The sequence below is a fragment of the Filicampus tigris genome, chromosome 7, assembly GCF_054856515.1.
Source record: "Filicampus tigris isolate MCC_2025a chromosome 7, RoL_Ftig_1.0, whole genome shotgun sequence".
Classification (NCBI taxonomy): domain Eukaryota; kingdom Metazoa; phylum Chordata; class Actinopteri; order Syngnathiformes; family Syngnathidae; genus Filicampus; species Filicampus tigris.
In genome coordinates, this window is record NC_141223.1 from 4,957,542 (window position 1) to 4,985,092 (window position 27,551).

Genomic DNA, 27,551 nt, shown 5'->3' on the forward strand with positions numbered 1-27,551 from the left:
GTATCCGCCATCACAATCGCGACTGCCCTTCTCTCCGATTTGTATTCATTGAAAAAAAAAATGAAGAGACGGAGAGCGAGTCATCATTGGTTTGCTTTCAGAGTTGAGATGTCCCCAAAGGGGCGGACCCAGATTAATCCCAATTCCAGAAAAGGACTCAAGTGGTTCTTTTTAAAGGGGTTGATTGAAATACACTTGGGCAAGGCAGCCAGTGAAAAGGTATTATCTTTGTGGATACCATCTTGTTGAAAGTTCTTGCTGCTGCTGCTGCGTGGTGAAAGCACCCAGAATAATATTTGGTCTTGGGATCGGTGTAGACTTTCCTACAAGATGTTTTAGTGTGTCACTCTTCATCTTGGCTCTAGTTCTTTCGAAAGAGGTTTGATGGGGTTGGGGGTCAAATTGTCAAACTCATCCAAGCAAGCCTTTATGGACCTTGCTTTGTGCACTGGGGCAGAGTCACGCTGAAAAAGAAAAAGGGCCGTCCCCAAACTGTTTCCACAAAGTTGGCAGCCCCCGGACGTATTGATTGAGTGAGCAGTGCGCCCCAAGATTGTTGCCGTTATTTTATTTATTTTTTGCCAGCTTTTGAAGTGAGAATCATGCAGAAGGACAGCGGTTGTCTCTGCGCTCACGCACACATTCACAGTGATGTGTTCCGCTGTGGCTTTTGCTCAACTAGCCATTAACTTCCCTTTGCTGCCGCCCACAGCATCCAAACTACAGTACAGGAGATGCTAAACTATACTTGGACTTTATTAGCCTATTAGCTTGCTAGCCGTTGTTGCCGGCGAAGCTTCTCTTTGTGGTCCGTTTTTTTTTGTTTTTTTTTTTTCTTTATTTGGAATTGCCAAGCAGCAGTCGTCCTTCAAACCGGAATAGCCAAATTTACAAATACGTAACGCCACACCCTATCGACGTCACCGACATCGCATCGCTGAACCGACACTCGCAGCCAGCGTTGATTATGAGGAAAACACCACCTATGATTAAAGCAAGGAAATGATCATGTGCATACCACACTCCTGCAATGGCTCCGAGTTGGTTGAATGCGAGCTTGCAGGTCCTCCATACGTCTCGTCGTATTCATTGACAAGTCCGGACTCATTTAGCGAGGCAGGCAATGTTGGCAGTGGGGTTTTTGGCCTGCGGGATTGGCTCTGACAGGCCGCCCTGTGGGCTCGTGCAGTTTGATGAAAGGACAAACAATCGGGTTAGGGGGGCAGGCTTGCTACGCTTCAGTGAACACGCGGCGGCTGTAACAACAAAGACATTGTAAAAGACAAATGCCATCCTTGTGTGTTCAGTGTACTTTTTGTAAACGGGAAGTCAACCCCAAAATTGTCTTTACAATAATATGTTCTATGCGCCTCCACTAGTCTAAACACGGCATTCTGGTTAATGTTGCGTTTGTGGAATATGAGTTAAGCAGCAAAATCCAGCTGTTTTTAGCCATCACATCACAGTTGCTCAGGGCTCAAGTAACAACCAATCACGGGTCTGTTTTCTGAAAATGAGCCGCGATTGGTTGTTAGCTGAGCCTGAGCAACTGTGATGCCATGTTCAGTTGACAGCAAGTGACAAAATGGCTGCCCCCTGAGATGAATAAAGCAAAATCCAGACGTTTTTAGCCATCTCGGGGGGGCGACCATTTTGTCACTTGCCGTCGACTGAAAATGACATCACAGTTGCGCAGGACTCAGGTGACGACCAATCACGGCTCACCTATTTTCTGAAGAAGAACGCAGTCCTCTGCTTACCCTTCCTCTAGTATGACTTCCGTCCACTCCCTGCTGGACCTGCTCGTCAGACTCAAGCTAATTGTCCTCATCAGTCCAGATGTCCCACTTGAGTTTGAGCTATTCCAGCCTCAGAGCAGAAATTCTGGTCAGAGGGCAACCTTGGAAATTCCTCTGAAGCCTCATACAGTAGATGTAGCTCTTGCCAAGCCCCCCCCCCTCTCGCGCTATAAATAATCCCAGCCCAGTTCCCATGGCCTCCCAACTGGTTACTGCTGCTCAGCTAGCAAAGCACAAAATGCTAGACCTGCATCAGAGAAGCAGATCACCTTTTCTACCGGAGACCATTTACAGTATAAAAGAAAGCAATAAACCGCATGAGGTCATGATAGAAAGAATCTTCCTAATTTGTCCACCCAGTCTGAACGAACAATGCAGTCCTCACACGCCTCTAGCTGAGAAGTTCAAAGATCCAAGAATCTGTTTTTTACATTTTCTCAAGTAATAGTGGAAATGACTTCACATTGAAATTGACACCTATAGTGTTTTGTTTCCTCACACCCACAGTCCATGTCCACAATGTTCAAGTATTTATAGAATTTATTTACAGTGGAATTCCATTCCTGACCTCTAACCACTCTGGGATTACTCTCAGTTCTAAGTCTTTCAGTCTGGAACTTGGAGCTCCTGCTGAGAGATGGATAGACATTTTCAGCAGTTGACAAGAGATTGAGTGTTAGTTGTGGAAAATGTAGAGTTCTGGTGAGATTATTTCAAGCAATTAAGGCATTGATTGAAGAGCGGATGCTGTCATTGTAATTGCAATTGAGACCTAAGTAAAGTAGATCCAGTAAGACCATTAAAAATAATGATTCAATTGTATTTATTAATCTCATTAATAAAGCACATTTTCCATTGCTACGCTTTAGATTTATCTTCAGACTTCATTTTTGTTTTTGGTATCGTAGCAATGTCAGCGCCCGGCCGTTGGGGGCGATAAAGAGTCTTCCTCGCCTGTTGAAATGAATCTTTATGCCACTTTCCTTAACCTTTGTTGGATGACGTCATCGGGTCAAGGAGAGATAAAAAGTTGCTTTCTCTCCAACATCGGAAAGGATAGCACTGTTTCAAATGAATTCGACTCCAGTTTTCCCAATCGACGTCATCGCGCAACGGAAATCTGTAGCTTGCGGATTTCACCTGCCAAATATTGCTGCAGCTGACTCTCGTTGCTGATTGGACAATTGGCGTGGGAGCGCGAGCTGTGGCTGATGTCACGAACGACGGAGCAGAAGAGAGCGCAGGAGCAATGTGAGCCTTTCGCAGTACTCCAGTACTTTTGAGGATAAATCATCGACTTTTACCAGCGTGTGTGGCTTCCAACTGTGACTAATGGTAAGTGTGACTGTTAAAAAGCCCTAGTTGTTTTACTATCAGTAGTTGTTAACATTTGATACATACATTTGTGGTAGTAGTCCTACACTGTGATCGGGCATTGAACGCACCTCGAGAGCTGAGTGTGTGTCGAACGGGAGTGACGTAGTTGCTTTCCTTTTCTTCTTTGGACGCAGCTAGTTGTTCGTGCCAGCAAATTGAGCAAACTCCGTAATTCCGATTGCCTATATTCCGCCACGTTCGTTGTTTGTGAATTTATAATCATTCATAATGTTCGTGTCAGGTGATTACAGCATAGCATAACTGGTATTATCGTGAGTGACGTCACGTCAATAAACACTAGTTAATAATTTCGGCTAGTATGCTAACTGTTCTAGTGATGATGAAACGTGTGAATGTGAATTTTTATATTGTTTGGTTGTTGGATTACTGAATACAGTGAATTGTCAAGTCTAAGCATACTATGAAGTAATAGATGTGTATTAGATGATGTATCGCAATATTATTCTTTCTCTGTGTTGTTGCAGACCCCCAATAAAAACCTGCCAAGTGGAATGCAAGCTTGCATTCTCTAACAGGAGCACACACATTTTGCCACTATAAAATAGAATCAGCTGGAGACATCATACCCAGTATATGATCCTCTCCGTTTAGTGATACTAATTCAATTTAGGATTTAAAAAAAAAAAATTCCGAAGGAGCAAGTAGTTCAAGCTAGTCCCAGTCAATCCTTTAGGCGAACTGGTGATTGTTTCAAGCTGCTGAAAAGTACACCATGCACACATTATAATAGATGTTTTAGGTGCAAGATGAGATGGAGACAAAATGCTTAACATTGTTGTTTTGCTCTTTTCCAGATGTTTTTTTTCCCCTGTAAATCCAGAGAAAGGAACCAAAGTGGAGCGGAAAAGCACAAGGCGTGAGCCCTCACCCTCATCCAAGATCTCTGATCACAAGTGGTGTTTTTTTTGCTGGTCTGTAGAATGACACGATGACCACGATAAATGCAACAATGTCAGCGGTTCAATAAAATGCTCAGAGATTTGAATTTAATGAAGGATGCAAGGATATGTGTAAGCATTCTTGAGACCTTTCCGTTAGACAGTGGGTGATATATGTAAATTACAATATAATGCAAATTCATTTGCACGTTTAAATGACTGCTTTCACGCTGAATCTCGGTCAGAAAAACATAAAAATACACTTCATCAATAGAGTTTACGTATATGTTATACAGAATAATTTATTTTAAAGCAGCATGGATTATTGTGGCTCTTACGGTCCAAATTAGTTTTTCTTGGATGATGTTCAGTAACTTCCACATTTTTGATGCAAAATGAAGGTGTAATACGCAGAGCTGGGCATTTTACAAAATGTTGGCGGCCTGTTTATCACCTACAGCCGGGATACCCTTCTGCCAGCCGTTTATCCGCCATTTTGTTCCTCAGGACCAATTAGTATTCGCCTATAGGCCGGTCCAACTACCATTTTAAACTGGCTTCCGTTAGCGAAGCGCTTCCCGAGCAACTTCCATGTCATCTTCAGTCGACAGGAGTGACAAAATGGCCGCCCCCTGAGCTAGGTAAAAAAACGTGTGGGTTTCTCCGATTCCACAAACGCAATATCAATCAGAATTCCGTCTTTAGACTACTGAACCTGCATAAAACATATTCTGGACAAAAAAAAAATTCAACACTGATCGATTTGCAGTGTACCAATTTGCCCTGATGCAAAGTGATGACATGACAGTCGCGTGTGTTCGGGCGGTGCAGTCGTCGGCTGCAGCTCCTTTCACTCCCCGAAGAAAAATATGTCCAGATGTTCCCATGATGCCTCAGGATAGTCTGAGGAAATACCAGGCAAGCCAAGAGGAAGAGCAGGAAAAGATGCTGCAGATGTAGTGGAAGATGTTTACGTCCCCGCACAAATCATCTCGTACTCGTCTCTCCCAGTTGATAAGACAGGCAGCTAATTGACCTCATGTCTTCATCCAAGATCTGGGTGTAGAAAAAGGAATGGCAATGAGGCAACTCTCTCACCCTGTCATCGTGCTGTTGGACTTCTCTGCTTACTATATTGTCGTATGGACACCCTCAGCTGTTTACAATGATGGTTTGTAAATCTGACGAACTGGTTTAAGGTTCGATATGAGCGCAAGACCGGGGGAAGGAAGCCTCGGAATGTGCTTCTGAGAGTGTGGAGAATTCCAAGCCGCAGCATATGGTCTTGTCGACGGATCAAAGCAGACGCGGCCCCTGCCTCGCTTAGTCCCTCTTTGAGCCTTACCTTCTCTGCTTTTTTTTTTGATGAATTTGTTTGTCTTCTCCTCCTGGTCTTTGCTGGCGCCTTCTGATGGAGCGCCAGGGTCTTTCCGAAATCGGCTATCCCACTTACAGGGATCACTCCCTTGGCTTTAGGCTTGCTTCCTTTTATGGCGCGCGTAAGCATGGTCACATACCTGTGGCCTGTGTTGACCCCAAACACACTTTTTAAATTTTTTTTTTTGTAAAAAGAGCATTTGTTTCCGTAATCGACAAATATGTCAATTTTCCTACTGCGAGTTTGTTCACAATTTTTAAGATTTCTAATCCCATTCTTCCAGCTCAAGTTTTTTTTTTTTTTTTTTTTTTTTTTTTTTTTTTGGGGTCAAATTCAAACCTCGAAGCAGCAGCTGCTTTGAGTTCAGCCTAGCAATGATACAACCAAACCATAATTGCCGCATTTAAACATTTCTGCCTTCCAGAAAATCACATACTCATTAGCTGCTGCTCTGTGTGCGGTACTTTTAATTACAGGTGTTGACTTCATTTTTTTGCGTGCCTGTGTGTCGTTTGTACACCTTGCGAACCGCCAAATAAGTGTGCACAGAAGCATGGCTCGCCATTACTGAGAGCCACCTCTTGTATTTAAGTGCCATAAGCAGCTAATGACTTCCTTATTTTTACAGTTTGAAAACCTCTCCCAGTCTCCTTTTGACTCCCAGTCTGAAGGAAGGAGAGTTGAAAAACATCCGGTAGTTTGAGCCGATGAACCGGTCGCCACGGGTAACAATTTACGGGCTGATCTATTGTGACAGCTCTTATTCTGACCACCTTCTGGGCGTTTAGTGTATTTGAAGTGTCTTTCTATCAAACATTTTGACCAAAAAGAGGAAGGATGAGGACAATTGGTGGAGCATTGTTTTTAATGCTTTTCCACTGACTGGCCAGGAGAATGCAGGGCCACATGCAATGCTTTAAGAATAGTCAAGGTTGTGCTCTTTCTCATCAAATGTTGACTTTAAGGGGAAGTCAACCACAAAAATTGCTTTATAATAATAGTGTATGTTCTATACAGTCCCACTAGTCGAAACATGGCATTGTGATTGATATTTTCTTTGTTACCGGAGCCCTGAGCAACTGCGATGTCATTTTCAGTCGACGGCCAGTGACAAAATGGCCGCCCCCTGAGATGGATAAAGCAAAATCTAGCCGTTTTTATCCATCTCAGGGGGCGGCCATTTTGTCGGCTCGTCTTCCGGAAATAGGTGAGCGGTGAGTGGTTATTACATGAGTCCTGAGCAACTGTGATGTCGTTTTCAGTCGACAGAAGTGACAAAATGGCCGCCCCCTGAGATGGACAAAGCAAAATCCAGCCGTTTTTATCCATCTCAGGGTGCGGCCATTTTGCCACTTGCTGTTGACTGAAAATGACGTCGCAGTTGCTCGGGGCTCAGGTAACAACCAATCACGGCTTATCTTCCGAAAATACGTGAGTCCTGATTGGTTGTTACATGAGTTCCAAGCAACTGTGATGTCATTTTCAGTTGACAGAAGTGACAAAATGGCCGCCCCCTGAGATGGATAAAAAGAGCCACAAATGTAATCAGTTGTACAATATCTTCTAAATTCTGAATTTTTTAAAAAAATATAATACGACTACTACGGTACTACCTACTCGGCTGGCTTTCTTCTTTTGTTCTGTGTTGACTACAAAAAAAAATAAAAATCAATGCATAATATCCCAAGCCCATTTTCACCACATCACACTAACCTCATTTGGCCATTGCGACAATTGTGAATCGTCCAATCTAAGCACGCAGTAGTGCTAATTTATTGTGCAGACAATATAGCCTCTGTTTCCTTGCGCTGTGCGATTACGTTACTTATCTAAAACAAGCGCTTATCACAATTTTCTGAGCGCGTTTTGTTTTCTTGTGCTTGTGGAGACAAAAGCCTCGTGTCACTCGTCCGAATGAGCAGCCACAGTGTTGCATCGCCCTCCTGCTATCTGGCTCGTCTCTCTTGTTTTGCTGCCCAGTCTCCCTGGGACTTGTGCCAGCAGGGGCGAGCGCGCCTCTCGCTGAAGCATCGCCATGAGAGGGAAGCATAGAATACGTGCTCATAGCAGTTGAAAGCAGGCATGAGTTTGTGATCTCAGTCAGTCATGTACTCTGCTTTAGGGATGGACCGATTATCGGCGCCGATATTCAGCATTTCGACGATTATCGGTATCGGCCTTTTTTTAAAAAAAAATCTTATGGTCGATAATAAATCGATTTAAAACCGTGTTAACTTCAAGGAACTATTTATTAACATTTTCAGTTACCATAACTTTATAAGAGATGCTACTGACCCCTGGGAACACTAGGCACCTTTTGTTTGAAATCAAAACCAAGTGAAATTTTAACATTTGTCATTTTTAAATTTTGGAGAACTATATTTTTCATTTACCTTTTTAAGACATGCCGATGACGCTGGGAGTTCTCTGAACTTTGTTGGAATTTCCACAACAAAGATGCATATTGTCAAAAATGAAAAAAAATCAACATTTTGTCAAGTCGGAAAAATAGTTCAATAAACATATGCTTAAAGATGTTTCAACAAAGTTAAGAGTTTCCTTTTTTTTTTTTTTACATTTTGATGTCAGTATTTTCCTTTTTACTGAGGAAAAAAAATATCGGCTCGAAATATCGGTTATCGGCCTCCTCGACTACTAATAATCAGTATCGGTCCTGAAAAAAACATATCATATGTCTATCTCTACTGTACTTGACCTTGCACGTATTTTGCTGTGCTTTTGATTCGTCCAGACATTGCGGTATCGTAGTGGAGTAACCGAGGAGGTCGTGGAATGTTGTTCCGATGTTTTACTTTTCATCAACAACTTTGTCCGCCTTGAGCCAAACTAAAAACAGGAACTGGTGAACAAGGTCTGGGTGCTGAATTGGAAGTCTTCTGCTTGCTAGCCGTGTAGGCTATTATTAGATTTTAGCCTGAGAATTTAGACTAAGGTCAGCAATCAGATTCCTGCTCCCAAATGGTGGAAGGGAACAAGTCGGAACAGTAGCTCTGAGAAATGATGCATTTTTCCACATCTGCTGTAAATTCATGAAAGCAAAGCCGTCCCTTCCCATGGCTCGTTGTGATGTGTGACTACCTGGCCAAAACTGCAGTCTGTAATTAGGGCTGCTCGATTAGGAACAAATATTCGTCACGATTATTTTTGGGAATAATTGAAATCACGATTATTCAAACGATTATTTATTTTTTTGGGTACAAAACAAGAAAATGTTTACATTCCAGAATGATTATCTTGTGTAAACAAACATAGCGCACACTGGATATAAATTTTGCCAATTTTGTAATTGTGGGCCGTGATAATCGGCATTGTAATTCAATTTCGATTAATTGCACAGCCCTATCTGTCATTACACAATGTCACACACGACTTAATCCGCTGACCTTGTGAGTGTGACATCTGACACATGGAACCTAAAACTGAGAACTAACTCACAACAAGTACAAGTTTTAATTTTATTTTTTTTTATTTTTTATTTTTTTAACCCTTTCAGGCCGGGTGGTTCGACATTACATTGAGATGAAACCGTTTCATGGGATTTTCATTGTCATTACTGTGTGTGTGTGTGTGTGTGTGCGCTTTCATTTCCAATTGGAATCAGAATTCAAACGATTATCGAATTGTCTCCCTCGATTGACAAAACGCCACGAGTCTCTTAATCCGGCTAGCCAGTTGTGGATTTACTAGCATGGTGCCTTGTTGTATCGCGACTTCCTTCTACGCCAGATGCACGGCAAACGCACATCTGGAGCTGAGCTTCGAGCCTCACAGACACACAAACGATCGCGCCCAAAAGCTAAGCAATCAGCCCTGGGTCACATATGGCCTGCGTGAACCCAATATAGCCTTAGCCTCTGTCAGATTAGCGTACCAGCTGTTGCGCCGTGGATAGTTCGCGCAGCATCGGGGTCGAAATGACAGTGGTCTTCTTTTTTTTTTTTTAAGCATTTTCTGCTCTGGCTTTGTCTTTTTTTTATGTAAATATTATCATGATATTGAATCGTTGAATCTTAACCGTGGGCTGCAGCCGCTGTGTGTGACGTCAACATGCTCCTTTTGAGTTTATGGTGTTTGTACAGTATTTGGGGAAAATCAGTCGGATGGTCCAAAAGCGCCACAGTGCCGCTGTATACAAAAGAACGTTTTTGTAAAAGTCCTCGGAGTGATGTCCTCTTGGCTTATTTCGTGACCATGACGGCCGTATTTAACTTTCAAACTGGAGGGATGAATTCAAGTATGGAATGTGAGCTTTACGGGTGTTTTTATTCGTAGGGCAAGCCGATCATTTTTCTCCTTTTGGGGTCATGCTTGCAGAGGGCGGCGTGCGCATGTGCGTGGTAATGCCAAAGGGGAAAACCCTTCTCCCACTATTCTCTCATTCAATTGTGATTCTGAATCTCTAATTTGACATTCACGTCACGTCCCTGCCAAACCAGCACGAATAAAGCTTTGCAACACTCCCAGCTCAGATGAAATGTCACCCGTCCGCATTTGGCTTTGTTTTCTTTCAGCCCGGGTGAACTCACTCGAAAATTTTGAGCATGGTGCCCGTGAATGAAATGACGTGGTCATAAATAACCAATATGTGTTCGAGTCCCCGCAACGCAACCGCAGAGTAATTTCCAAAACGGGTTCTGATCACCACTTTGGACCCGCACGATTGTGTGTGCATTTCATTGACACCTCCTCAACCGTTCTTACCGGATTTATTGACTATAAACGCGCCCTCACACCGCTGTTGTCAACATCGACATTTTGGCCGCGCCACTTGGTCGGTAGCTGACAACAAGGCCGTGTAGTTTGCTTCTGGAAGACAGATGTTATTTTAAAATAAATGATAGTCTACATATGGAATTGAAACCGTCAGATGTAAGCGGAGAACAGCTTGTTCAACCGCAGATTTGCTAGCGGCGGAGCAGCCGGCAAATTCCACACGAACATGTGAAATAAAGATGTTTTCAGTAGGGGCGCTTGTGCAAATGCAGCACGCTTGGTCGCACTTTCGTCCCTCCTGTTGCGAGGGAATATGAAAGCTTTTTTTAATTTTTTTTTTTTTGCGTCTTCCTGGTACTGGACATACTCAATAGGCGCGACTGACCGGCCAGTGTTATCTGGTGCTTACTTTTTGCCGCTCGCGTCTTTGCGAATCGGTTTTTAACATACTGTATCAGCTGAGTTCTATTCGCAAGTGTGGCAGGTCCGCCGACTTTGGATGAAAGTGGAGAACGATTAATCAGAAAATCGATTTAAACTGCTCAAAATATGCATCGATTGTAAGAAAAAATCAAATGTAATCGAATAATTGAATACTCTCTTCGAGTGGCACCGATTTGTTGAACTCGGACATCTCAGCAAAAGAAAATGTTGAGACAAGCATGGTAGAGATTTTAAAAAAAAAATTGAAACAAATCGAAAATTGGAGACTGAAAATCGAATCTGGGCTTGAGTGGGCAGTCAATTCACAGAGTACTTAATCGACAACTATTTGCAGTCGCATTCTTACCGATGGGCAATTTCGAGGCTTAAATGAACTCGAACCCACACAGTTGGGACTGTAGTTGCCGTTGCTCAAGGGCACCTTTAGAAGTCCTTGTCTTGGTTTTCAACTTTTACTAAAACGCTTTGGTTGAGAGGTTTAAAATGTGGGGCAAACTTGAGGGGAAACTTTCTTTTATCCATGTGTAATGAGCTGTAAACCGCCATCGTCGGCTGCCCCGGAGGACTGCTGACTGCAGGTTTCTAATCGACTTATGAAAAAGTCATGAATGTGAGAATAATTGAGCTGCCTCATGTTTGTTTCCACTCAACTTGGCACCTTTTGCAAGGCAGGAAGCTCGTCGCAGACGCTGATGTAATTTCTCACATTCAATCTGCTGGAGGCACAATGCGCACACTGTTCCAGCAGATCTGAAACTCGATTTTTTTTTTTTTTGGAACATATTTTCAGTTTTCGATATGAATGAAAGACGGTGAGGTCAACATGCTACGTCGTATTTTCGTGCCGTACGCGCACAGCGCTGCGCCGATTTGGTCCGATTTCGCCGCGCCGCGCGGCATTCTGTGCATGCGTCTGCTAACGATGCAGTCCGAATGGCAAAACATGAAAGATTGCAGTTGATTGCTTTTGAGAGCGGATGGTCGGCCTCGCTCTTCTCTTTGGATGATGTCGCTAAATGAGCCTTGGACAGATTGTGTGCCGGCAGGTGAGCACACTCCGCGGGAAGGGCGCTCATAATAAGAGATGGCAACTAGAGATAGACCGATATGCTTTTTTTTTTGTCAGGGCCGATACCGATTATTAGTAGGCCGATATTTGGAGACGATATTGAGTTGAAGTAAAAAGGGAAAATATTGGCGTCAAAACGTAAAAAGAAATGACAACTGTTGATTCCTTCAATTATTTTTTTTCAGGAAATTTTTGACGTCCTCGATATAAAATTCGAACAAAAAGTTCAGGGAGCTAGAGTTTTCTCTCAAAATGACAAAATGTTCAACTCCCAACGTATCTTTGGTTTGATTTCAACGCAGTTGTCAACCGATTTATTAACGGCCGTCAGATTTTTTTTTAAAAAGGCCGATATTCGTCAAAAACGCCGATAATCGGCCCAGCCGATAATCGGTCCGTCCCTAATAGCATCCCACACGTAGATGGACACAAACTCACAAAGCGCTGCATGCACTCTCGTCAAATAGGAATTTCATTTTTTTTTTTTTTTTTTTAAATCTCAATAAGCCTTTCTTTTAGCCATCAGGCGGAAGCCCCCCCCCTCCCCTTTCTATACACATTTGAGCTATTGTTGCAACATACCACTGTATGGGGGAGGGGGGGGGGGCAGTGTGATAAATCGCTTGAGCACCTTTCCAGCAGGAATGTCTGTGTCGGATCAAGGATCTCGATAGAATAGAGCAGGAAGTGGAGGAAGTGTAAGTACGGGAGATTCTCGCCTTCCTGGCTTGTTGCTATTGTAAAACAAGATTTGTGTTCGTACAAAGGCGGCGGAGGTCCGCTGGGCAGCGCATTCACATCATCCACCGCATTCCACTTTGCAGCAAGAATAGCGCCACTGGAGAGTGAATTGGCTGCATGGTTTTCATAAGTTACGTATGCAGTATGCTAGGGCTGCTCGATTATGGGGGGGAAAAAAATACGAATCACGATTATTTGGGTGATAATTGAAATCATGATTTATTCAAACGATCATTTATTTTTCGGTACAAAACAAGATCATGTATAAACGAGAAACTATTAAGACAAATACATGTCAGTAAGCTCCTTTTGGGCCCCCCAAAAATTTCTAAAATTCCAGTTTATAAAATTTTTTTTTTTTTTAAACACGCTACTGTATAAAGTATGATTTCCTTGTGTCAACAAACATATAGCGTTGGATTTAAATGAATATTAATAAGCGTTTTTTTTTGTTTGTTTTTTTACGATGATGCCGATTTTGTAATCGTGTAATAATTGTAATTGAATTTTCGATCAGTTGCACAGCCCTAACCGTATGCCGCGTGATGCTCAAACGTCGGTGGCCTCGCGTCCGTCCAAATGATACAAAAAATGAAAAATAACAAGCGTGTCGTATCTTTGACATATCGCCGCTCTGCTGTGAAAAGCACTTATCTCCAATTGTGGAAACTTTTTTTTTTTTTTCATTCCCACATTAATGCGACGTCTGCAACGCGGAAACACCATGTAAAAAAATATATTTTTTAAATGGAGATAACGTCTTTTTCGCATATGTATTCACTCGAAGCTTTATATTTGAAATCTCATCGAGGGCAGGCAAATGAAGGCAGATCCTTCGCTTGTAAGCAGCGGGCGGCGCTGTTCTTCCTTCCCTGCACTCGGGGCGACTCTCGGAGAGGCGCATTTTGGAACATTGGCACTTGAGGCCGCTCCGAGGCTTTCGCTGCGGTTCGGCGGAACTCCCCGGCCGGGCCACATCGTCTTACAATGTAAGCGAGTTGCAATACGATCCGCGGAGCCGCAGACGCAGAATGTCACCGTTTTTCCATCTCGGACCCAAGTGGGCGTGCCTCGGTTCCTGTGTGTGTGTGTGTGTGTGGGTGGGGGCACTGTCAGCCCTTTTAGGCAATCTACGGCCATCGGCGTCATGAAAGGCCAAAGGAGGATGAAAACAGACAGGAAGTAAGATCTCCTCCTTGTAGCCTTGGCTCCCGTCGCGTCTTAAAATGTGTCCGAAACCATTGCGATTGGTCCACGTCTTTTTGTTTTTGCTGACTCTTTGCACCTTATGTGAGCTATTAGAGCAGCACACTTAGAGGAGCTATTAAGATTGCGATCCGGTTGCTTTTGGTTCTTCCTCCCATGGGGTAAAAAAATGAATTCTCAGCAGAATTCCGCTGCTGCTGCGCTTGCGCCTTTTTGCTCTTCAACAAACAAGATAAAGACAAAATTAGAGCTTTCCTAACCACTTTGGCCGAAATTGTCCCAAAAGCGCTGTGTGTCGCCGATTGTTTTCCCTCCAATCCATCTTGTCGGTTTTGTTGTTCCGATCTTGCGTCAAGGGTACACGTTCTCGTCCCACCTCGATTTATTGGACCGGTTCGAACAGGTTCTGCATAGAACCTTAAACGCACGCACGCAGTTATTGTGCTACTGTGGGCCTTGCAATGAATCGAAATGTGCAATGAATTTCTGAAATTCAATTACAATTACGATTATTACACTCCACGATTACAAAATTGGCATGATCGTAAAAAAAAAACAATTATTGATATTCATTTATATCCAACGCGCAATGTTTGTTTACACAAGGAAATCATGTGAATTTTATACATTTGTACCTTTTTTCAAAATTTATAATAACAAATTTGATACATTTTTTGGGGTACAAAAGGAACTTACATTTTTTTTTTTTTTTTTTACATTTTATTGTTTTGTACCCGAAAATAAATAATCGTTTGAATAATCGTGATTTCGATTATCACCAAAATGATTGATATTTTTTTTTCATAATCGAGCAGCCCTACTCTGTTTTCGATGCGGTGACCATTGCAAGAGAATGTCGCTGCGTCGTGATACGATGAAGCTTTCTTTCGTTTCTATGCCTTAAAATGATACGTTGAAAATGGAGTACAGTCGGAATCCGTCATTTTTGAAAATGAAGCTAACACTCATTTATTTCGGGCGGCAAAAAGTCTTTTCCAAGAGGTAGTTCCTACAATGATCGCTTTTGTCTTAAAGGCGTGACCGAATCCCTTCCATATCAAGAGTCACCAGTCTCCATAACTAATGGAGCCTTGGCTGAATATTTTTTGGTTGTGGGGAATCGTAAATAGGTCAGTCAACTGCGTTTCCACCAAAATGCGAAAAGCGCTTTCATCACACACGTTCGATAACAGCGCGTCATATCGTTTGGTAATGACTTTTGGCAGCTTTTCTTTGCATTTCCCATGTCGTGGAAGGGCGCATTAGATGTGGGCTTCCCGTTGGGAGCTGCCACAAATCATCGTCTCTCAGCACGGCCGCAGCGCAAGCCCACTGGCACCGTCCAACAGTAACAAGGCACCGCAGCCGGCAGTTTATTTTGGAGTTGGGCTCCTTGTCCCTCCATTGTTTCTCAGGGCCCATGTGGGAGCCCCATCGTAACATTCCCATATGTTCCACATCCCTTCTCACTACAGGAAATCGAAAATGGAGTTGGCCCCCTGATTGCAGGCAAAACAGGTTCCATCCACCTGTGAATGCTTTTTGCCTGGTTTTGTGGTGTGACTGTGAGATTTCTGTCATGGCAACATGTACAACAATCTAGCCTACGTGTGGGAGGCGGGGCATGAAAGTGGGGAGTGGAAAAGTTCACGCTTGTCACAAAAGTCTGCTGTTGGCTCTGTCTTTAATTTGATTCAAATAATGGATTCCCTGGTAGGTTAGCTGGATTATGAAAAAAAGTATTAGTCAGGATTATTTTGGGAATAATCACAGTAATTCAAACGATCATTTATTTTTGGGGTGCAAAACAAGAAAATGTTTAAAAAAAAAAAAAAAAAAAAGCTAAAAAGACAAATAAATGTCTTTGAAACACTATAATTATGTGTATTCCTTTTGGACCAAACAAAATGGATAAAATTTGTTATTACAAAATGCAAAAAAGGTGCAAACGTATGATTTCTTTGTGTAAACAAACAGCGGGTTGGAAATAAATGCATATTAATAATCTGTTTTTTTTTTACGACGATGCCAATTTGGTAATCATGGAGCGTAATAATCATGATTGTAATTGAATTTCGATGTATTGCGCAACCCTATTTCCTGGACCCACCAGTTGACTACATCTAATTAGAGGTAGCAAAAACTGCATCAAATTAAACCGCACTAATAAACTAACCACCAGAGGGTGCTGAAACTGCACAAATAGATAACTTGGGTTTTTAAACAGATTTGCTGCGATTAATCATGACATGACGACGATATTGTGGCAATTTTAATATCGCGATATCACGATATCGCCGATATTGGGACATCCCTAGTTCAAACCCTAATTTCAGTGTCCAAAAATGTAGTTCTTATGCTGTGGCCCCGTTTGTGTAGTGACTTCTAGAAATCAAAAAGGATTGCTAGTTGCTAGTCGACGTGAAGAAGTCGATTTTTAAGAGCCATGACAGCCAGGGGCCTTATAGAATCGTATTTTTAATGTCCCCAAATCCCTGACAGCACCCGTTTTGTGTTTGTGTCAATTTTGACATCATCGCTGTATGTTTACATTGGAAAAGTGTGGCCTACATTTCTGCATAAATTAGCGCTCCCTTAATTCTTAATGTTGCAGACAATTATGTTGGTATATAAATAGTTTGTAGGTAATCCATCCACTTCATTAGTGAGTTCATTAGCATCCCTGTAATGTATAATTCAGACTTGATGAATATTAAAAAAAAAAAAAAAAAAAATCACAATAATTGAAGAATCGTGCAAAAGTAGCTCAGTATGATGTGTGAAAATGAAATGGTGATACCGATTAACGATAGTGTGATATTGAAAATATACGGTAGGACTGTGCAGAGGGCATGTGCCCACTGCCGCCCGTCAATGAGTGTGATCAGTATCCCGGGGGCGCCCAGAGGGTCGATGGCGATGTAGGCCGCCGCATCCGGTGTGGCGGCGGCGGCGATGTATAAATAGTGGCGCTGGCGAGGCCTTGGCCAAAAGTTGGCGGAGAGAAGACCAAGAGAGGTTCTCGTAGACCTTCAGCACCTTTGCACGAGAAGGCGTCAGAAGAAGTCTGCGCAAAGGGTGAGCAGGATGGCCTCGTCTCGTTTGTTTTCCGTATTACTTTGATCCGGCTATTTTTTAGATTGACCGTATTAGCATAGGCGGCTATCTGTGAAACTAAAAATGATATCGGCGCGGAGGAACTAGTGATCTTGTTTACTTTTGGGCTCCAAAAGGTTTGAGAGCTGAATCGAAATCCAGTTCCAATTCCGATTATTACATTAGATGATTACAAAATTGTAGACATCGTAAAAAGAACGATTATTAATTTTGTTTACACAAGGGAATCATACTCGAATTTCCACCTTTTGTTTTTATAACCAATTTTATACATTTTGTTTGGTCCGAAAGGAGCTTGCTTACTTTTATATTTTGTGTGTTTAAACAATTCTTGTTTTGTCCCCAAAAATCGTTTTGAATAATGGTGATCCCAATCATCACCCAAAATAATCTTTTTTGCCGTCCCCCAACATCCGCGTCTGCGTGCAAGTAGGTCACGCAGAGTGAGCGCGTTGGACATTGATTGTGTCAGCGTCGGTTGTAGCCCAGCAAAAGCGGGTCACTCGTTTCCTGAAGAGCGCAACTATCAATTGCGCCGCCGATGCCCGCATCATGGCCAAAGAAAGCATGGAGAGATTTGGGATGAGTGCAAAAACGCAAGGAAGCCATTACCGCTATGAATTCTTCAGTCCAAGAGCGCGTGTTAGCGCTGTTATTTTTTCCTCCACCTTTCAGTGGCTTAAATCAAAACAAGCATCCTCCTCCATCAACACATCATTTTGCAGGATGTTGGCTTTATTTCATGTTTTTTTTTGTTTTTTTTTTACTCCCCGCCCGCCCCACCTTCCTTTTTGCTCTTATCCATTTTACCCGATCACGTTCCACTTTTCACTGCCTCCTGGTTGGAGATTGCAGGGTTCACTATAGCCCCGCTCGCAATGGAGGACAGCGACCATGACATTCCGTCGTCGTCAGACGAGCGGGACTCCTGTCCTGTCTCCCCAAATCCAAGCGGGGACCATGATGCCGACCAGGTACGGCGCACAACGTCAGGCACGCCCGCCGCCAAGAACGCCCCCCCCCCCCCCCCCCCCAAAAAAAATCTCAAGATGAGACTTTTTATTCTTGGCACCATTTATTGGCTGGCTAGTTAATTCTTCAAAGCGAGGTTCCCAAAAAAAAAAAAAAAAAATCACGTGACCACTCAAGTTCAAAAGCCAAAGGGTGCAGATTCGATTAAAAACATGAATTACAGTTTTCAAGCTGCATCTGTGCGTTGAGGTCATGACCTTGTGATCCAGGCAGCCATTTTGTAATGTCACCAGCAGTGCCACCTACACGACTTGACCGGAACAGCCTGGCTGGCATGTTCATGATCGAGCCATCAGACGGACATGTTTACGATTGTTTGGCCTTGGCAGAGGTCAACGCTCTACTGAGAAAAGTGAAATGAGACACAAGCGTACTTGCTGCGTCTCATCGCCACATTGCCCAAGTGAACATAATCGAGTGTCGATCGCACATCAGGGTTATTTGTAAATAGAGCGAATCAAGCACTTTAATGATCGCAATAGCGATAACATGTCAAGTTCAGAGTCCCGACGGGGGTGGTGGGGGGGGGCAGCAGGAATGAATACTGAGCTATAAACGATCCAAACCCTAAAGGATGCGATTTCAACATTGGTTGCTAATCAGGCACGATGACGGAAAATGTTGAAGGAAAATGGATACTTGAAAATGCACTTGGCCTTGTAGCTCTGCACGTTCTCAATATATCGAATGGGGATGTAACGGTTCACTCAAGCTCCGATTTTCGATTTTCAGTTCCCGATTTTTTTTCCATTGGATTTTTAAAAAATCGCTACCATGCTTGTCTCTGTGCGCTAGTGTGGTACTGCCGCTATCCACGAACGTAATATGCAATGAGGTTTGGCGAGTTGAGTGATCGACACTTTCAAAACGTGTTGTGCATGTGGAATGGAAAAAAATTGTAAGACATTTTTAGCATTCTAAATTAGTATATTCTGATGACCTATTTATGTTATGTCTTTTGCTAGGTGTTGCTTTTTAAGGCTTGCGAGTGCCGAGGTATCCGAGTACAATTCGTCTCCATTTTAGTCGATTATTCGAATGATTGTTTTGAATCGTTTTTTAATCGATTTTCCATTCATCGCTTTGAATCCTTTTTCAATCGATTTTCGATTCATCGTTACATCCCTAATTAACATGGCTAAGATTTTAGCAATTTAAGAGCGAAAAAAAATAAAATAAAAAGGCAATGCCTGACATCAATCGAAAAGAAATATCCTTCGTCCATCTTATCCTTCCGCTTTGAAAAGCTGAATCTCCTGACCCAAAAGTAACACTTGCCATCTCCCACCTCCTTCACCCTCTGCGCCTCTTCTGTTCGCCCCTCATCCAACCCTGACACGTTTCCAGCATTCCAGCCACTCCGATGACTCCGAGGTGGAGAACATTATGCAAGAGCCCTGCCGTCATGTCGAACATGAGCGGGACCACAGTCCACAGCGGCGCCCTCATGGCCAAGAGGCTCATGAGGCAGACAGGGAAGCTGAGGGCCAAGACCACCCTCAGGCCCCGCCCTGTTTGCGCCCCCCTGTGGCGGGTAGGGCCCAGTCGGATTCAGGTTGTGAGCCGGGTTTACCTGCGGCTGTGGATTTTGACTTGCCCTTCCCCGTTAGTCCCTCCAGGCCCAAAAGCCCGTGGGCCCGTTTTGACCCTTACAGCAATAACGAGGTAACATACACGGGTGCGGTGAGGACAAGATATAAGTGTGTGGGTGTGTGTGTGTGTGGTTTCAAAACTAGTCGTTGTTTTTGTGGCGCAGGAAGTGACCGCTGCTTTGTGCTGCCGGCGCCGCTGTGCTTGTGTTGACGTATTCGCATACCGAACATTGGCGCTAAAAGTCCACATCGCCTTCTGTGTTTCATGAGACAACTCACTTTAGCACACAATTCTCTGAATGCAATGTGTCCTAATTTCTTTTATCTTTTTTTTTCCTTCTTCTTTTTCAATGATTTTCAGGATCAGGACAAGGAATATGTCGGTTTTGCAACACTCCCCAACCAGGTGCACCGCAAGTCAGTCAAGAAAGGATTTGATTTCACACTAATGGTGGCAGGTAAAGCCTCGGCTCAAGTCATCGGCAGCAACATTCGACCCGAAACCCTGCCCAAATGTCATTGTCAACCCCCAAAATTTTTCTTTCCAAGAATTTGTTCTATGCAGGCACACTAGTCGAAACACAGCATTCCGGTTAATATTGTGTTTGTGGAACATGAATTAAGCAGCAAAATCGACCCGTTTTTAGCCATCCCCAGGGGCGGCCATTTTGTCAATTCTGTGATGTCATTTTCAGTCGACAGAAAGTGACTGAAAATGATTTTTCTGCTTAACTCATATTCCACAAACGCAATATTAATCAGAATGCCATGTTTAGTGAAGGCACATAGAACATATCGCAAAGATTTTCTTGGGGTTGACTTCTTCCTTTAACCATGCATGGATGTGTGCTTCCAGGCGAGTCCGGCCTTGGAAAATCCACCCTGGTCAACAGTCTCTTCCTCACAGATCTTTACAAAGACAGGAAGCTGCTCAATGCCGAAGGTGACCGCAGCACAATTATTTTTCCTCCAGTCTACCAGCAGCCGACGTTGGATTTGTTCACGCTTGGTGTCTTCACCACGCGAATTGATATCTCCTTCCGTAATATCGAGGGGTCAATCCACTGTAATTGCACCCTTTTATCAATCAATCAATCAATCACATTTTATTTATATAGCACTTTTCATACATAAAAATGCAACTCAAAGTGCTTTAAAACATTCAAAGCAAAACATAGAATTATCTTCAATCAAAAGAAAAGATAAATTATTTAAAAGTTGTTGAAAGCCCCACTACTTTCAAATGCAGCTTTTCCACAGCACAGAAGCAGCTTGACTCACTTTGTCATGTAGTCAACTTGGAATGGGGGTTAGACAAATGCTACTTTTTTTTTTACCTTGTTTTGCCGGTAACAAACACGCAGTGTCATGCCAAACAAAGTCAGGTCTGTTGGGTGGAAAATCTACTTGTGAATTGGAATGTGAGGAAATGGATTCGTTTTTTTTTGTTTTTTTTTGTTTGTTTGATTTGAACCAGCGCATTTCGAGTGGTTGTTAGCGCGTTGTTTTTTTTGTGTCGCACCTCTAGAACGAATCATGCAAACAGTCGAAATCACCAAGCACACTGTTGACATCGAAGAAAAAGGAGTCAAACTGAAGCTAACTATTGTGGACACGCCGGGCTTTGGCGACGCTGTTAACAACACAGAGTGGTAGAAGGACACACACGGACACACACGGTCCACTTGCGCTGGCGGTTCGGCGCGTGCGTCCTCACGAGGTGCTTGCTCGTCTCCCCCTGTAGCTGGAAGCCAGTGGCCGACTACATCGACCAGCAGTTTGAGCAATACTTCAGGGACGAGAGCGGCCTCAACCGCAAAAACATCCAAGACAACCGCGTGCACTGCTGCCTCTACTTCATCTCCCCCTTCGGCCACGGGTACGATAAAGCTGCCTGCGAAGAGGAAGGATCATAGTTTGACCCACTTACGGCTGCTCACGCGGCCGCTACGCGACTGGCATTCATTACAAATGAAGACTCGGCTTCATGCTTCGCTGCACTTCCGCTTTTGCTTCCGAAAGCAGCTCGCAGCCGGTCTTCGGGTTCATCTGCTGTTCTTCCGCTCGAATCACGCCGTAAAATGCTTTGCTAGCATTTTCAAGTCCGCCACAAGGCGTAAGGTCACGCTTAGGAGGCTGTTAAAAGTCACGGCGGTGGTGTAACGGCGCCCTCTCTTGGCGGCTGCTGGTCGTTGCACAAGCCAACAGCGACTCATCCTCGTTCCTCGTCCATTCGCACATTCTGAAGTATTTATTTATTCTCACGTTGTGTTTGGCAGCCTTCGGCCGCTGGACGTGGAATTTATGAAAGCTCTGCACGAGAAGGTGAATATTGTTCCAGTGTTGGCCAAAGCAGACACGCTCACCCCGATTGAAGTCAAGAAGAAGAAAATGAAGGTTTGGGCCACATCCTGTTTAGTGACTGTCAATGACTTTGTTGCATAACTGATATTTTTTTGAAGTTTAAAAGGCTAACGCTAAAATGCTTACGTTGACTTAACTTTGTGTAGATCAGAGAAGAGATCGAGCTATTTGGTATCAAGATATACCAGTTCCCTGACTGTGACTCCGACGAAGATGACGACTTCAAGCAGCAGGATCACGAGCTGAAGGTGAGAGTGAGGCCTTTTGTGCTCGATCCGGAAGTCAACCCCCCCAAAAATCTTGTTCTCTGCGCCTTCACTTGTCTAAACACGGCATCCTAATTTAATATTGTGTGTTCACTAATATGAGTTAAGCAGTAAAATCCACTTTTTTTTTCTTTTTTTTTTAGCAATCTCAGAAGGCAGCCATTTTGTCACTTCTGTCGACCGAAAATGACATCACAGTTGACCTGTTGTCTGAAGCTGAGCCACGATTGGGCGTTACCTGAGCATCATTGATGTCATTTTCAGTTGACAGAAGTGACAAAAATGGCCGCCCCCTGAGATGGCTAAAAACAGGTGGATTTTGCTGCTTAACTCGTGTTCCACAATCACAATACTAATCAGAATGCCGTGTTTCGACTAGTGGGGCTGCAAAAAACATTTTCTTGTTTAAAAAAAAAAAAAGGTTTAAGCACCTAGAACATCGTGTTGATGAGCCACACGAAATGATGTCAGGGCTACGTTGGCGATGAATGAAATCAAACAAGAGCGCGACCTTGTCGGTGTAGCAGTCGTGAGTCAGCCTTTCTCCGACTCCCCCCCCCTTCGTGCGTCCTCATCTGGCTCGGAGGCGTGTCGTGCCCTTGCAGCACTCTCTGAAAAATGTGCAGAGGGAGAATCGGCGAAGAAGAAAGAGAGTGGGAGACCTTATCTTGCGCGGACAACAGCATTGGCACGCGTGTTCGTAATAATTACTCAGCCAGAGATTGGTTACAACCAGGCCAGGTGTCCCGACACTTTTGTCGCATTCCCGTTCCCGGCAGGCCTTTCGCAACCGGACTAACATTTCAACGGTTGTTCTTATTCCCCAAATAAGGAAAGCATTCCATTTGCCGTCATCGGCAGCAACACGGTGGTGGAAGCCAAAGGGAAGAGGGTGCGAGGTCGTCTGTACCCCTGGGGCATCGTGGAAGGTAAGGCCCCCCCCCCCCCACACACACCTTCAAAGTCCGGACGCCGAAATGTGGCACACGCGCCTTCAACCTGTCGCCGGTCTTCACGCCGGTCGTTCTGCAGTTGAAAACTCGGCGCACTGTGACTTTGTGAAGTTGAGGAACATGCTGGTTCGAACTCACATGCAGGACCTGAAGGAAGTGACCCGGGAGACCCACTACGAGAACTACAGAGCCCACTGCATCCAGAGCATGACCCGCATGGTCGTGAAGGAGCGCAACCGCAAGTATGACGCGCAGAACATGTCCAAAGCAGTGCTGTCAAGCGCTTACAATTACAATCTAATTCAGCGCAATATTTTCCAACCATTGATCGCCATTAATCGTATTTTTCAACCACCATTTTTTTTTTTTTACGAAGCTTGGAACCGATATTTACTCGAGTGAAGTCTCGAAAAAAATCGAAAAGTGTATTTCGACTCAAAGACTGTTCTAATAGCTTTCTATGATCTTTGAATGCGATTCTTTTCCGGTAAAATACAACAGTTGAAAGATACACCAAAAGGCGCACAACTAATGTTTGAATTTGGCTTTGCAAAATGCGCAAATTATTTTGGATTTCTCCAACGAGCTGTCCAGCAACTTTTTAAAGTAAAAGTCCGTCTTTGCGACAAAGTAGTTTGGCTGCACAGTGAGCAGAGGCCAGCCGGAAGTAAATAAATAAAAATGAGTTAAGAGTTAACTGAGTTCATTTTTTTAGTGCGTTATCAAATTCAAATTAATCTCCATAGTTAATGCTTTAACTTTGACGGACCGAGTTAAAGCACAACACCGACGCCTTTTAAAAAAAAAAAAAAAAAATCGTTTTTCGAATGATTTCAAAGATGAAATAGACTTTAGCAGGCTCAGGAACTGGAATTGACTCAAATGCCCACTTTTGCGTTGATGCCGCGTGCGTGCGTGCGTGTGTGTGTGTGTGTGTGTCCAGTAAGCTAACCAGGGAGAGCGGCACCGACTTCCCCATCCCAGCAGTGGGCGACGTCAACGACAGCCAGACGGAAAAGCTGATCCGGGAAAAAGACGAGGAGGTACGGCCCGGCGAGCCCCAAACGGAGTCGCGCGCCGATCTCGAGACGGAGCGCGGCGGAGGCCCCGCCCGGGCCCGCCCGCATCTGGAGGACGAGGCCCTTTAAGGGTCCTCGCCTCGCACGTTTACCCACAAGCCATTGCGGCTCCCGCTTCAGACTCCACGTCTGAAATAAGATTGTGTCGTCAACGCTCGGCCACTCCTTATGACTACTTTTGGCTTTTTTTTTTTTTTTTTTTCATGGCTCTCTCACTGTTGATGTTGCCACTCTCCATATTTGTTAGCTTTGCTAATCTCACTGTTTCTCTTCCCACTTGTCATTTGCTGGCTTGTACTTTGCTGCCATTGGTCAGTTTCCCATCGGCTGCGTTCCTCTTTGTCCTCATTCTTTTTTTTTTTTTTTTTTTGCTCACATTCTCACTGTTGATGTTCTCACTTGTTGCTTTCTCAATTCTTTCTCTTCCTCATTAGTCTGTGTGTCACGCGTTCATTTTCTGAGTTGTTCCTTCTCACTGGCGACGTCGTATTTTCATGAGTCACGCTGGCATTTAAAAAAAAAAAAACAACAATTTTTTTTTTTTTTTGTCCGACAGCATTGCAACACTCGTAAACGACCGCAGCATAATGTTGAATTGAGCACGAGGAAAGAAATATCGCTGGTGTCGGGCCCAATTTGTATTTTTTCACATATTAATACTTATCGGTCAGCCCACACGTGTGGGTGTTATTTTACAAATGATTATTATTAATTATACAAATTATCCAAAGTGCTGAAAATGACTTGCTCCCTTTGAAGATGCCGTTTTGCCTCTCCTGAAAAATCACCACTTTGGAGGTACGACGGTTCCACCTGACGCCAGACCACCCACAATATAAGAAAACCATATAAAAGCTTACCCGCCCCCTCCCAAAAATGAAAAATAGTTTTACCCAACTGCCAACCTTCCAACACACTTCAATTTTAGCGCACATTTTAAAAAGGTCCTTAACTGTTCCCACACTTTTGCTATTAAAAAAAAAAAAAAGGGAGACTACAGTATAACATCACGTTGGGGAAAAGAAGACGACTCTTATCTTATATTTTTAAATACCCTAAATGTCCAACCAAACCGAATATTTGCCTATCAATAGTCCACTAATGTAAAATTAGCATAGCTGTAATAATAACCTTTAAACAAGTGCTACAACGGCAACACATGCCTAAAATAATACTAACAGGCATGGTGTTTTTCTCTGGAACGACCATTTCTAAAGCTTATAGCTGAGGACCTTCTCTGCCTCGTCTTCTTTTAAGACGCTTCCCGCCTTTCAGTAGACCTCGGTGGTGTGTGCCGTGTAGCAGCGCACAGCTAGCCTGTGAACTCCCACCAAAAACGCTCGCTTCAAAATACCGCCGCAGAGGGCGTGAACAATGAACCGCCACTGTCAACCTAATTACTGTAGTCGATTCCAGGACATGATTGCTGTCTTCATATACTCGGCCCGCTAATGGTGCATCTACTTTGTACCCACTTGATAACGATTATTCCATCAAATAATAAAGAGACTATTGTTTCTATCTTGTTGTTTTTTGTTGTTGTTGTTTTTTTTTTTTGTGTTCTATCACAGTATATCAAAATATTTTGTGCTCACCCCCGATTTCGTTGCTAACCTGAGAAAAACACCTACGTCAAATTTTGTAATTAAAAAAAAAAAAATCACGTTAATGTCTGTAAGGCGAAAAAAAAAAAAAAAAATTAAAAAGAAAAAAATGGACCTAAGCGTGGCCAGCGTATGAGGTCATGTGATCGAAAATATGCGGCGCGTTATTGATTGTGTCTTTGAGCGCCCGCCAGCGTGTGTAACGGCGAGTTGTGATTTGTCCCGCCAGTTGCGGCGCATGCAAGAGATGCTGCAGAAGATTCAGGACCAAATGCACACCAAGAAGGACGCCTACTGACGGGCCGTGTCGCCCGCTTGAACTTTCACCTCCCGTCCCCCGTCCAAACGACCTCATCAGTGCCCATCATGAACTCGGCAGGACAAGGTGAGAACGCTCCACTCTGTAAATAGGATTGGAGAAAAAAAAAAAAAAAAACGAACAAAAATGTTTCTCACCTGAATCTGTCAAACTTTTTTTTTTTGTGTGTGTGGAAGGTCATGTGTTTTTTGTTTTTCTTGGTGCAGGTTTTTATTTGTTATTTTTACTATAGGTCAAAGTGAATATATCAAATCTGTCATTTTTTTTTCTTTTTTTTTTATACAACATCCCAAAAATATTTTTTCTACAAATCGTCTTCCTGAAAATTATTTAGCAACACTGTTATTTAACCTGCTTTGTATGAGTTGAACGAATGAGGATTGTTTTTTGGATACATTTGATTTCAAGTTGAAAGTGCCACAGTGTTGTTAGTGGCAACACTTACACGTGCAGCTCAATCAATTACAACATTGGAGACATTTTTATTTAGTTCAACAGTTTGTATTTTGCAGATTGCCGATTCCGACCCGATTTCTATATTAGAATATCGTCGCTGTCCTGTGAAAAATACGTCTGTCAAATTTAGGATTTTTTTTAAATTTTGATTTCTTTTTTTATTTTTCACGCGAATGCGACGTCTGGAACGCGGAAACACCATTCACGTAAAGATAAGAAAAATGAAAATAAACGGACTAGTGTTTTTCACAGGACAGCGACAATATGTTTGATTTCTTACGGAATATTCTGACATTATATATATATATATTGAAGTATTTTGCTCTGCGTGGTAAGGTTCACTTTTTAAATTAAACTTTGGATTAAACTAGTTTTCCGCTACATTCTAATTAATTGAGATGCATCTGTATTCAGGAATGTTACATATCAGAAAAAACAACGACGCTTACTGCCTGATATGCTTTTCTTTAATTCTGATGGATAAAAAAAAAAAAAAACGTGTTTTTTTTTGTATGGCCTCTTGTTTGTCAAGAGGTCATCGGTTAATGAAAACCATTGTCAGATACACGCTAAACAAATGTTACTTGGTACAATTTTTGTTTGTTCACATACGTTGTGAAAGTCAATGTTATTTATGGGCATTGAAGCAATGTATAATATAGTATGCTTAATTATGATGACAGGAATGGACTTTTTGGATGGAATTGTTACCACTTTAAGTGAGCTAATGTGCAAATACTAACATTGTCATTTGATGTCCGTTATCTTCCTGGACTATTTAACAAATCTTAGCATTATTTTGAGTTCAAATGTTTAATGCTGTACTAAACATTGTGATTACAAACCTCATTTGTAATTCATACGTTTAGTTTTTTTTCTCTCAACTTTCCCCCCCTTTTACTTCTGGCAGCCTTTACTTTTGTGTCTTAATAGTGTTGTAGTTTTTTTTATTTTATTTTATGCTTTGAGCATATTTATGATAATGTATGCAAACTGAATGGCTGGGGGAACATATGCACACACACACACAAAAAATCCAATGCTAATAAAAATATAATTTCATGTGTCATAATATGACTTGCCTACATTTGCCTACAATACTTTTCAGTACTTTTTTCCTAA

The 27,551-nt window shown here is 42.9% G+C and overlaps 1 protein-coding gene across 2 annotated transcripts; it reads left to right on the top strand.

The window, feature by feature from the left end:
* The first annotated feature begins 16,571 nt into the window (after positions 1–16,571).
* Positions 16,572–27,501, top strand: septin4b (septin 4b). 2 transcript variants are annotated; one of them, XM_086035622.1, is made up of 13 exons: positions 16,572–16,725; positions 17,620–17,738; positions 19,144–19,461; positions 19,750–19,846; positions 20,245–20,331; positions 20,917–21,040; positions 21,133–21,267; positions 21,668–21,785; positions 21,899–22,000; positions 22,851–22,947; positions 23,051–23,213; positions 23,915–24,014; positions 25,884–27,501. In XM_086035622.1, the coding sequence occupies exons 2-13, from the start codon at positions 17,643–17,645 to the stop codon at positions 25,950–25,952; spliced, it is 1,506 nt and encodes a 501-aa protein (XP_085891748.1). In that variant the 5' UTR covers positions 16,572–16,725; positions 17,620–17,642; the 3' UTR covers positions 25,953–27,501. The 2 variants fall into 2 exon arrangements, with proteins under 2 accessions (XP_085891748.1, XP_085891749.1); XM_086035623.1 differs by lacking the exon at positions 16,572–16,725 and having other exon boundaries at positions 17,613–17,738.
* The last annotated feature ends 50 nt before the right edge of the window (positions 27,502–27,551 follow it).